Source organism: Cynoglossus semilaevis, chromosome 4 (genome assembly GCF_000523025.1).
Source record: "Cynoglossus semilaevis isolate Cse_v1.0 chromosome 4, Cse_v1.0, whole genome shotgun sequence".
Lineage (NCBI taxonomy): Eukaryota > Metazoa > Chordata > Actinopteri > Pleuronectiformes > Cynoglossidae > Cynoglossus > Cynoglossus semilaevis.
The window spans coordinates 17,004,894-17,017,848 of record NC_024310.1 but is presented as its reverse complement, the minus strand read 5'-3'; the positions used below and the strand labels follow the sequence as shown (position 1 = coordinate 17,017,848).

Sequence of the window (12,955 nt, the reverse complement as noted above, 5' to 3'; positions counted from 1 at the left end):
TGTGCTGAATATGAAATAATTCTAGTCGGGGAAACACAAACAGCAACTGAAGACTGTAAGGTGGAAAAAATAAAAGTAAAAAGAAGATCAAAAACATCAACAAAATTGACAAACTACAATGGAAACCTGTTGAAATTACTGACACTCGACCTCCCGTTGACTTTTTTTTACAAATGAAAACTAAAATCTCAATGGCAGATTAGAACAAAGTCAGTGTAATACTGTCAGGATTAATGCTCCGTCAGCCACCTCACATGAATTGACGCTGAAGCCAAACGCGGCGTTTAGCGGTTCACAGGCCAAATGCTAACTGTTTCAGCGTTTCTTCCCTTTGCCTCCCAGATGTTGGCTCTTCACATGTGATTGGTTTCACTTCATGTAAAGCAGATCTTCTTGGCAGCCCAACACGTACACGTCAGTTTTTTAAGGCAGAGTCTGGCGAGACAGAGAGACAGAGAGACACACACACACACACACAGAGAGAGAGAGAGAGAGGTTTGACGAGCGCACAGCTTTTTCCAAGAACCTGAGGAAACAAAAATGACACAAAAGACTCATAACACTTTATAAGATTACATTTTATTGCAGTGTACAACTGACTATATATATATATATATATATATATAAATTGTATACAAATGTGTTTTAGAATAAACTGGGCTAAGAGCCATGTATAAATGTACCTTGTCATTTTGCATTTAATTCCTTACCTTAAGCTTCTCAAACACACAGGCTCATATACTTATGGTTTTATTTTAAACATGTGCAAGGTACAGTGACTGTAAAAAAAAACAAAAAATAATCAAACAAAAGTTCAAGACCCCATGGCGGTACCCTCCCAGACCTGTTACGGCCTGCAAACCCCCGCGTTTAAGACCAGTATTTTATCGTACAACGTGGAGAGCTGCTATAAAAAATGACACATTTTTGGATGACTCAGTAACAGGATTAAAAATGTTTGCGAATGAAATGTTCAACATCTCACAAAAAAAAAATAAAGACAAACAAAAGTCTAATAAAAAAAATCATTAAAAAATAAATTCAAGAGTTAAAATAAAGAACTGTTTCCAGTTAAGGTAATAAAATTGCAACAACCAACTGATTAAGAACACAGGTGTTGAACATGTCTGACTCTACGTTCAGGTGGAACGTTGTGTTTGTTTCTCTCCCGGCGTTGAACCGTGAACGGGCTGAAGACGTTTGATCTTAATAGTAGAGAAAGACAGCAGGTCCGAAATGCTGCCGAAACCTGATCCTTCAGACGTGTCTGTTCAATCAGAGAGAGAAACAGAAGCCAGGTTTTCTACACCGTGGAAATATCTGGGTACAGGAGGATATTATATTTATATATTATTATTATTAGGGCTGTCAAACAATTACAGTTTCTAATCTGGTTAATCACAAAGTGGCTGTCAATTAGACACTATTAATCGCGAAAAATTGTCATGAATCCATACATAGTAATTAATCACGATTAATAGTATTATTAATAAAAAAAATATGCCAATGAAAAATATCTAAAAATATAAGAGGATAACGTTGATGATTTTTCTGCTGTCCTCTTGATGTGGCTAATGTGAGTCCAGTCATTGTTTTCAACTATATTAACCAGTCTACAGTCCCGAACAATTCAGCTGACTCTTGTGTCAGTCGGACTGTCAGTCGTAGACTGAGTGACTGAGGCCTACTGACCTCCGACCTGAGGTTGAAGCCTCAGCAAACACATGCTGGGAGTAAAGACGGTATTTTAACATTAAAGTGCTCAAATGAAATGAAAACGTTTTCCCCACAGTGTGTCTAAATAACAACTGATGGAATTATTGGATATAAAATTACTAGTAACTTGTTCATTTTGACAGCCCTATAATTAATTTAGGGATTTTTTGAGCATTTTCCTGACCATGAATGCCGATCATGTGCTCCAGGATCAGGACTCTCTCAGCCAGGATCTTCAGAGCCTCTCTCAGCTGCTGCACTGCTTCTCCCTTAGCGACACCAACATTTTTATTTATTTAAAATGAATTATACATCACATGGAACCAGTGCAGAAAAAAAGCCGCAGCAGTGTCCCTTACCTCACTGGAGACTGCCCCCGGCTCCCCCTTTGGCCCTGGTGCTCCCTAACAAGCAGAGTACAATAGTCACGTCATGTCTGTGCTCTTTGTCTCTTCCTGTCAAAAGCTACATTTGGAGAGAATTCACAGACTACAAACCTTCAGCTGGGGCGAAATGGCAAAAAGCTGTGGCCCTAATTAAATTAGGGGCTTGTGTTTGCGTCATTGGTTACAGTAAATTAGGTTTTAGTTTGGAGTATTACTGCAGTATTACTGTATGTGCAGGGAGTACTGTGGAATGAAATGACAGAAACACACTCACAGGTAGGCCCTGCTCCCCTGGTACACCAGGAAGACCCTGTTGGAGGAGCAAAGAAAAGAATTACTGAGAAGAACTGCATTCTCTGAAGAGAAGGTGAAGAGAAGGATGGATGGATGGATAGATGGATGGATGGATGGATAGATGGATGGATGGATGGATAGATGGATGGATGGATGGATAGATGGATGGATGGATGGATGGGAGGATGGATGGATGGATGGATAGATGGATGGATGGATGGATGGATAGATGGATGGATGGATGGATGGATGGATGGGGGGATGGATGGATGGATGGATGGATGGGGGGATGGATGGATGGATGGATAGATGGATGGATGGATGGATGGATAGATGGATGGATGGATGGATGGATAGATGGATGGATGGATGGATGGGAGGATGGATGGATGGATGGATAGATGGATGGATGGATGGATGGATAGATGGATGGATGGATGGATGGGGGGATGGATGGATGGATGGATGGATGGATGGGGGGATGGATGGATGGATGGATAGATGATCGATAGATAGATAGATAGATGGAGAAAGGATTGAAAGAAAGAGAAGAGACAGAATGAGAGCACAAGCAAAAGACAGACAAAGACAGGGAGGATCAGGTTGAGAGCAGAGGTCTGAGGAGAAGCTTGTTCATCTTTAATGTGTTCAAAGGTCAATTAAAGCGGGTGTAGGTTCACAGTTGACCAGAAGGACAGAGTGAAGAAGGAAGTGGACAAAGACTCACACTGTTCCCTGGATCTCCTTTAGGCCCAGCAGTCCCAGGTTTTCCTTGGAGACCTTCCTGACCCTAGAAGAAAAGAGAAGAAACTAATGAGATAAACGACATCATTTTGTGAACCTCCATGTTAGTCTGGCTGATTTGTAATAATTTGTCAAAGGTAGAAAATGTCTTTATTTTCATTTTCTGCTGCTTATTCCTATTCAGGAACACGGGAACTTAAAACCAATCCGAGCAGTTATCAGGTGAGGGGAAGAGAGTTGTTCCACTTAATACAACATATACCACAATATAGGATATATTATATACAGTATATATATATAGTATATATTGTACTATTATATATATAATAGGATACCACAACACATACAATAGATTAATGACTTTCTCGGACAGATACTCACGTCCTGTCCTGGCATCCCTGGTAGACCTGGGGGTCCCTGTGGTCCTGAGGGCCAAACAGTACATTTACATAGAGAATTTTAAAAAGGTTGATGTAACAATAAAGAACATTCAGCAGCAGCCAAGAAAATCGTGTACAACTAATCAGAGATTTTGGTGAATAAACTTTATTTTGTCTTTTTTAATACTATTGTAGTTGTATTATGTCATTATTAATGCTTTTTGATGTGTGTTATATGGCAGCAGTCAACTGTGCTTCATGGGTTTGTTGTTAGCTAGGAAATAACGATGGTTACTACAGACGTGATGACATCATTAAAATATAGATGTATTGGCAGGACGCCACTGACGGTCCAGGTGAGAAATGCACAGTACGCCACTGGTGTACAGGATACAGTGTCTCTCTTTGGAAACCTCAGAGTGCTGTCATGTTCAACTCATTCATTCAACATTATTCTGTTGGTGTCGTCTGACAGAAAACACACAGGATGGTCTTTAGAAATGTCTCTAATCCACACACCTGGGGGGCCGATGGGACCTGTTGGACCAGGGGGCCCTGCGCTGATCCCAGGATTAGGGAGAGCTGAATGGACAGGAAACTCCTCTGGGGAAAATGACAGAAACAGAAGGTTAAACCAAAAAGTTGAGCAGGTGCTCATTGTCCCTCTGTCTCCATCTGTTGGCTTCTTTATCTGTTTACCCTCTCTAACAGGCCCATTCAAACAGCAGCCTGCAGGCCACAGTGGTCCAGTGTGAAGTAACATGGAGAGAAAGTGAAAACGTCCAGACCAAGAATGCAACACTCTCTGTAGCATGGCAACATGGCTACCCACAATGCACCAGGATTGTCAGGTAGTGTTAGCATTAGGGATTTGAATGTCACAAATCCACAGTACTGCAAATACTGTGTTGGTGGAGTCGTCAGAGTCAACGTGCTATGAAAACAGACTGTGTTCGGTCACAGATCTACACCCAGAGAAAATACTCCATTATGGCTTTGATATTTACAGTAGAACTATGTGTTTTCAAAGTTGCTGATCGTCCAAATGAGTCACTTATTGTGTTCTGTCAGTATGAACGAGTTGTCATTTCCCCTTTCACTGCAGCTTCTTTTATTTGAATGGTGAGTGGAAGCGTGTAACCAAATACAGTAGGTGGGGCGTGGACGCATTGTGTCACTGAAGCGAGGTGGGAGAAGCATGAACACTGAGAAACACAAAAACAGTGGAAAACTCCTTCAGACCGTGAGTTCACGCAGTGAAATTCCACTTACGAATCCTTTTTTTAATTCCAGTACGTACGTATTTGAAACAGTTCTCTATCCAAAATCCTACATATTTGCAAATGTCCATCTTTTCGCGTAGACTGAAGGGGGTTAATGTAAAGATCTAAAACTTCATGGAGACTTAATCAGGACTTATCCACAGACTAATTATGAACAGGATCAAAGAAACAGACTGTCTCCGCATTAGCCTGGAGTTACAGACATTGCGGCGTTGAGTACATCTGTGGCACGTCTATAAAACGCTCCATTAGATCCTCAGAATGCCTCACAAATCCACCTTTTCTGTCTACACCATATATAGACTATATTGGCAATGTGGACCTCAGCTCTCCCTTTAAAAAGTGAACAATGGTAACAACAAACCAACAACTATAACTATGGAACACAATGGGTTTTTTCTTTTTACAGTTTATATATATATATACAGTTTATATATACAGTATACATGCTGCACTAATAGAAACGGGCCACAACAGACTGAAGTTAATTTATAGGTGTCGTTCCCAATCTCTGCTAACCCGGCACAAAGGCCCTTCAGTGATGTTGTCAGAAGTGCTTGTAATTGAAGTGGTTTCACCTCCTAACCCAGTGATTCTCAACCACTGTACCATGGCACACTAGTGTGTCCTGAGAGATCATCAGGTGTGCTGTGGAAAATTTCACTTCACTTCAGTGGTCTGGACTGGACTGCAAATAATTTGTCTTTGTCTATGCCACAGTGACAGGGTGTTCCAGGAGGAGGCAGAAGATGGCTATAACAACTAAAAAAGAAAATACATACATATATATATATATATATATATACGTATATTGTATGTGTGTGTATATATATGTAAATGGTTAATTAAATGAGTATAGATATATGCTGTATGTGTGTAAAATATATATAATTGAAGCTGCAATACACTAAGCATGAATTGTAAACAACATTAAAATGTAAATTTAATGCAAATCAAAGGGATATTTGGCGACTTATCATGTGACGTCTCAGAGAAGGCTGAGCTTCAACAGGGTTTAATACGCACCGCTGCTATTGGAACGTAAAAGAAATATATTCAGACCAACTGTGTTTAACATTTAATTCAGTTAACTAGTTATAGAGTTGAACATGTGTTAGCGTCAGGTTATCATGTTATCTGTAAATAAAATACAAAATGAAACAGTAGATATCTGACAGTGTGTTCTATGACTGATTTCAGAGGCAGCTGTGGTTCTCCTGTCGTCTTAAAGCAGTCGTCACTGATATGTACAAAGAGTTAAGACATCAGTATACACAGAGAGTTAAGACATTGTGGATGAACAGTGCTGAGTTTCATCAGCAGTCAACAGTAGGATTAAATCTGCTCTGACACTGATGGACAGCAGCAGCTGCTGCGTCTGCAGCATGACCCGTTTAATGGAGCAGTAAATTCTGGGATGAATCCTAACAGAAAACATGAATGGAGCCCATGTCGTGCTTTGTTCTCAGCATGTGTAAAATATTTTTCAAATGCACTTGTAGGAATAAATTTTGTTTGAAACCACTGCCGGCACGCTGCCACTTCCTTTCCACTCTACCATACGCTCAGGGTCAGCCTTCCCCTCTGCTCTTACATTATGGTTACCGTCGGCAGAGACGGGCCTGAACGCAGCACATTTGTATCTGGAACTAATTTTCTCATGTTTTAGTCTCCCCAAGTCTGGCTGCCTCCCCAAGAAACTCCACATGACTGGCAGACTGTGTCCGCTCTCATGGCCTGCCTTGCTTTTGGCTTCTGGCCACCTCCAGTTCCCCCTAAACCCAGACTGTTGCGCTGACAGCTAACAAATTAGCCCTGATTTACAGCCAGTTGGCCCTCCTCGGTTTACACGGCCCCACAGACCCAAATCTGCATAGTTTCGGAGCCGCAGACACAGTCCCGGGCCCAGAAAGACAGAGCCAGCCAAAAGTCTAATAATCAGAGCCAGAAGCCTGGAGCTAATGATTACAGTGTGGGCTTATACTGCCTCCCTGTGGTAAAAGCAGTTTATTGACAGCTTTGTACATGTGCTGTTTCTTTGAATCTTCAGATGTGGTCCGGGAGACATCTATTACAGTGGGACACAAAGGGTTTATTAGTCAGTCTGGACGTGTGTGTCTGCATGAAGACCGACGGCACAACAGCATCAAAGCTGCAGGAAACAGTCACACGACGGAAAAGGTGTGAGGGGAGTTCAAAGACGCTCTGACAGATGAGCTCTGTGTTCTCAGGTAATTATGTCATTATCAATTCTGTGGACATGGAACGTCAACATGGTCAACAAAACATCAGCTTCTACCTCTTAATGGGTTTCAAGGTCGTGGGGCGAGACCCAGTTACAGCACCTCATGGCTGAGGATGTGGTCCACCAGAGACAGTTCACCAGGCCACCACTGGTGGAGTTAGTTTTCTTTCTTAGAATAGTAAAGATGTGGTACGTGGTACCAGGAGGGGGCCAAGGTGGTGTTGAAGTAATTTAGGTGAATTTTCTCTTCATATGAATGACAGGTTCAAATGAGCAAATACATTTTTCAAGAAATCAAAAGCCTGATTGATTTTAAATTGACAAATAGTGTGGCAAGTTTTTTTTGTTTTTTTTTCTGGCTGCTCACTATGACACTATACTTTTGTCCCAAAAACACCCCAACACATTAACATGGAAAGTCATTCTGTTACCACCAGAAATTGAACCAGTGACCTTCTTGCTGTAAGACAAGACCACCGACCACTGTTCCATTGTACGGCCACGACAGAACCCCTTCAAATGGAAATGCCACCATAACAGCTGAAGTTGCCCTTTCCGTGGTTAATATTCACCACACGACCTCCGTCCCTGTGCTGGACCACAGCAGAGACAGAAGAGAGCTGTATTAAGAAGGACATGTTGGATGAATAATGGCCTGATATGTTCCCCAACAGATCCTGCCCCTGGGCTAATCCTCTGATTTATACGCCGGTACTTGGCCGCGTTGTTGTCGGTGGTGGTGTGAGGTTGCAGTAAACAGTGGCACAGCAGCAGCGAAAACACAAGGAAGCAATTAAAGTAAACCTAAACAGCCTGTCTCTGGGAGGAGAAACAATACTCTGTCCGTTCAGCTGTAAGGCAGCTCCTTCACAGCTGCGAGCACATATTTTTTAGGTTAACACTACACTGCACCACACTTCATTCTCACGGCCTCCACCTGCAGCTGTCACTTTGGCCAGTGTTCAAGGTGAACCTGACAGGACGTCCAGTGGACGGACACACGCATGAGACCTGTGAGTGTGTGTGTGAGTGGAGAAACACATGGTCAAGAGCAGCGATGAAGTGTGAGAACGAAGCCGTGCTTCTGTCATTGATTGAAACCATGCAGTGACTGGGTGGCTGGGTGGTTTCGGTCCGGAGGTTAATGACGTGTGAAGCGTTCTGTTTCTCGTTAGCGCTCGTTAAGGTTCATCAGGGACAATTTGGTTTTTAGATTTGACAGGACACATTTAAATATTCAACACGCTGCACACCTTGGTCGTCCACGTGAAAGACATCACCACGCTCTCTGACGGGAATGGAGCTGAGCACAGGAGGACCAGGTGGACCTGGAGGACCAGGAAGACCAACTTCTCCAGGTAAACCTCTGTCTCCCTTTGGTCCTGTAAAGATTAAAGAAAAGACAAAATAGAATTTGGAATTTAATCTCAAACTTCATAACAAAGTCAGTCAGTCCAATAATGGATTAGACCAATGAAAATGTTTTACCAACAGGTCCAGGGAACCCTGGTTTTCCTACTGGTCCTGCGGGTCCTGTAGAGCCAGGAGGCCCTGGAGGTCCAATGGGCCCTGGTGGCCCTATACCTCCTGGTAGAAGAACAAAAAAAATAAGAGAGCATTTAAAGACACTAACTCTCAACAGATGAAAATGATAAAGAACAAAAATAGTTGACTGAGCTAATAAAAACATTACAGTTTGGCTTATAGAGAGAGATCTATAACAGACAGAAGGATGGAGGTCAAGTGAGGGAGGAGAGAGGAAAGAAGAAGGAAGGAAGGATGATTAAAAGAAATGAAAAGGAAGGAAATGGATGGATATAAAGAAGGAAGAAGAATGGAATGAAAGTGGGAAAGGAGGAATAAAAGGAGAATAACTATGGAGAGAAGGAAGAAAGGAAGTAAGACAGATAGGAAGGTAAAAAGGAAAGGATACAAGGAAAGAAGGAAGGGAAGAGTCCAAGACTCTTTCAGGAAGCATGTAAGAAATGAAAGAATGGCAGAAGGAAGAGGAAGGGAAGGGAAGGAAGGAGGAGAGGAAGGAAGGAAGGAAGAGAGGTGTGAGTCCACGACCCCTTCAGAAAGCTTCTCTTGTGCTGTCACCTGGTGGCAGGTAGGGTGGTAGTGCAGCAGGAGTGGGTTCAGGTGAGTCCACCTCGTTGTCAGTGGATCTGTCAGGTGAAGTGTGCAGGGTGGGCAGAGGGGAGCGGTGGTCTTCTAACAGCCTGATCTGAAACAACAGCTCAGATCAGTCACATCTGCTCCAACTCAAAGACCTGACACGGAGACGCGTGAGATCAGAGCCATCGACTCTTTACCTTTGATTCAAGTGCATTTATCCTGCTGTTCATGTCAGTGACGGTGGTGCAGTTCATACACTCTGTTGAAAAGAAAACACACACACACAGAGAGTCACAGAAGTGTTTAGTCTTCACTGTACAGGTCACCAACAGGCAGTCGCTGGTTCTCAACATCGGTCACTCCTTCACAGTCATGTCTTTTGTATCTGTATCACGTGATCTAACAGCGAGCAGGTCCAGCCAAGAATTCCATCTACAGTAAATCATGTCACTCACTCACTGAATAAACACTATTACACTCTGTCATAGTATTCACTGTCCCTCTGGCGCACACACACACCAAACTCTAACCCGGTGTCTAATCAACACTATTTTATCTTGAACTCCTTCCATGTATTGTTTCTATATCTGATATTATCTGTGCAGCCTGTCGGAGGCGCTGTTCTGAAGTGTGCTGCCAATAACCACCATACATCTTTACTCTTCACAAAGAATACAAAAACAAATCAAAGACGCATTTTAAACATCTACATTTTACGTTTGAAAATCTATGAAAATAAAAAATAAACTTATTTTTCAGATTTTCACTATAATTTATTCATTTAATTTATTTAACTGCATTCGTAGAAATACAGCAAAAAAAATAAAAATAAAGTTTGCATTTCACGTTTGTTAAGTGGCCTGGTTATTTAAAACCCAGACAGAGAAGATTCTGCATCAAGACAAGTGGAGCCAAGGGTCTAACCTCTGACCTCTGTGACCTTCAGAAGGCTTAGCCTTACTATTGATTTATGTTAAGAGTTCACACACCTTGTAGCTCACACAATTTTAAAAATTCAAATATTGAAGCGTTACAGTAGTAAAAAAAAATCCTGTTTTCAATTTTCCGACTGATTGACTTTAACTCATTCATCAATAAGATCATTTTCTTTTCTATTCTCTAGTAGGAAGTCCAGGGTTTCACCTGTGTTCCACAAGGACTGGTGGAGAACATGGGGTTTTTTTAAAACACAGATGTGGCACAAGTTTTTAATCAAAAAAGAAAAGTAATATCCTAATGTTAATGACAAAGGGACTCCAAAAAAGGCCTTTTAATAAATCAGACCTAAAAACCTAAATGCAACACAGTGAGACTTCACAGCTGGATTGTTCTTTTTCCATATATGTACTTGTTCCTATAGAGATTATTGACAGACATGACTTTTTATGTTGGTTTCAGTCTGTTTTGAAAACTGTGGTCATTTCTGTCACAAACGATGCCTTTCTGGCCACCACTCAACCACAAATACCCACTGTCAAGCTGTGCTGCAATTGTGGTTTCTTTTACATGCGCTGGAACCCGAAACCCCAACAGAATAACACATTTTCATACATTAAAAAAAAACATTTGTTCTAAATCCGAGCCTTTGCTCTGGTCTACGGCTCATATGAGCTGTGGAATGTCAGCTGTCAGTCCCCACTGATGGGACCCACCCACATTGTGGTCATAGCAGGGACACGGAGAATGAGGAACAACTGGTGCTCATAAATAGCTTACTAACAACAAAATGGACCCAAACAGCCCCGCTCTGCCGAAATCATCGTCTTCAACCGCCACACACAGGTCACTGGTGGCCGCCGCTGAGGTTTGTGGCCCACTGAAATAGGACACACTGAGTGTCTGCAATCATCTGCATCCACTGCAGTGGTTGGTCAGACGGTGTGGGAGTGGTCTCTCAGAGTACCATCTTGGACTGCAGCCACAAACGGAAACAACAATCAACAACCGAAAGCATTCCTCAGGATCCATCAACCCAAATACTGAGGCCAGGGCGCCCGCTGGGACCAAAATGAACCCATTCTGGTCTAGGTGTTGTGACTGAGTGCACTGAGGTTTCTGAAGCATCGGTGCGTGTCACAGATCTCTGTCAGTACAATCACAAGCTAACGTGAAAAACCAGGGCTGATGAGATAAAAAAAACTACAGAGAAGAGTTTGGGTTCTTTTTTAACCAAAGCAGCTCCACCTAAAGGTAGAGCTGTGTATTATATTGTGTTTTGTCAAAGAGAACCTGTGTATCCCAGTGATCCCAAGATTGATGCTGCCTGGAACGAATACTCCAGGTGGGGAGTGATGGTTGCTGGATGTAAGAATCTGTAATGAATGATCTTCTATCTTTAATTTACTTCCAGTTCACTAACTTAGTGTGAGCCTATTTAGTTGAAGACAATGCTGATATACCCGCAAAAATTGAAGAAAGACACACCAAGATCTTTTTCTTCAAGAGCTCTAAATCTCTCTCTATTTCTTTTAGTTTTATAGTCATCTGCTGCCACCTACTGGGCGGGTATTAAATTGTTCTGCATGTCATTGTTGCCTAGACAAAAGTTGTCCACCCCTAATGATCTTTCACAGCACAGTGGTTGGGTATACGTATATTGCATCCCCTGCAGGGGAGGAAGGGAGTTTACGTCCATAAAGAAAAAAGAAGTGATCACTTGTCGCGTATTTGTCCTTTCATGGACTGTTTTTGGACATGGTCTTATTCGGCTTCCTGTTCACACTTGACTGGACTTCAGAGAACTGACTCTGTGGTCATTTGGCTCGAATACTCCAAATGTACTGCAGTTGCTTTGCTGTGAACTAGTGGACAAAGAAATAAGCATCGCAGCCAAGGGATTTCCTGCTCCCCACCCTGAAGAAGAAAGCACTCTCTGCTCCATTCTTAGCCTTATCTTTTTACAGATAGCATGTGCAATTATGATCTCTGGCCCACATAGAGCCATAAATAAGCCAACCATTACCTCTTGTGCCATTACACCACAGCACCATGACCGAACATGTGAACCAGAACACAACAAGTACATTTCTTTCCATAGGTGGCGGAGGAGAATCTTTGTTCCGGCAGTTAAAATTTAATTACGCTGGGTTAGAAAACCAAACTTCCGCTCCGCTCCAGACGATATTTAAAACAGGACCACAGTTATGGAGTCTGTTTGGATCCATAATTACACCATGGCAACACAGGACAGGGTTATTATTCTTGGACTGAGCTCAGCTCATGGGAAAGAATCAGAATCATGTTGTCTTTAGTACAGAGCAAAATAAACCTGCTGTACAATAGAAAGTGAGTTTGAAATATGTAAACAACGTAACTTCTCGAGAATGGTGCAAATAATCAGACAAAAAAAACAAAAAAAGAGCAGACAAAGGGTTTCAGATCAAACCTCCAGGCAGGGCTTAGATCATCTGAAAGATCTGAAGATAATGTTTCATTCAAATATCAGAGGAGACAAAACATTAGGATCACATGTCATCACCATAAATGATTTGAAAGCAGCCAAGGATTAACCAGTGTTTCCTGTCAGGACTGTGTGATCTACTGATCTATTGCACAAGACGACGGAGGCTTTCTGACAGACTGCGGTTACACATCTGACAGATTAGGCTGGAGATCATCACCTGTGTTTGTGTGTGTTTATATGAAGGTAAATCAAAACGTTCTCAGACAGATTAAACCTCCTGTCATCTACAGACTAAACCGAGCTGATTTTCTACATGAAAATCAATTTAGCTCCTTTGAAACGTTCATTCAGTTTTAGAATAAGAGTCACATGTGGCAAGATAAAAA

General features: G+C 42.0%; 1 protein-coding gene across 1 annotated transcript in view; it reads right to left on the bottom strand.

The window, feature by feature from the left end:
• Positions 1–648: 648 nt before the first annotated feature.
• The window catches only part of col26a1 (collagen, type XXVI, alpha 1), a 24,083-nt gene continuing 11,776 nt past the window's right edge, over positions 649–12,955 (bottom strand). Inside the window, exons 4-14 of the mRNA XM_008309685.3 lie at positions 9,364–9,425; positions 9,149–9,275; positions 8,537–8,635; positions 8,302–8,430; positions 4,040–4,123; positions 3,522–3,565; positions 3,124–3,186; positions 2,377–2,412; positions 2,076–2,120; positions 1,901–1,985; positions 649–1,267 (exon numbers count right to left, since the gene is read on the bottom strand). Coding sequence (XP_008307907.1) covers positions 1,140–1,267; positions 1,901–1,985; positions 2,076–2,120; positions 2,377–2,412; positions 3,124–3,186; positions 3,522–3,565; positions 4,040–4,123; positions 8,302–8,430; positions 8,537–8,635; positions 9,149–9,275; positions 9,364–9,425 — 902 coding nt within the window. The 3' untranslated portion in view covers positions 649–1,139. The remainder of the gene's footprint in view (positions 1,268–1,900; positions 1,986–2,075; positions 2,121–2,376; positions 2,413–3,123; positions 3,187–3,521; positions 3,566–4,039; positions 4,124–8,301; positions 8,431–8,536; positions 8,636–9,148; positions 9,276–9,363; positions 9,426–12,955) is intronic.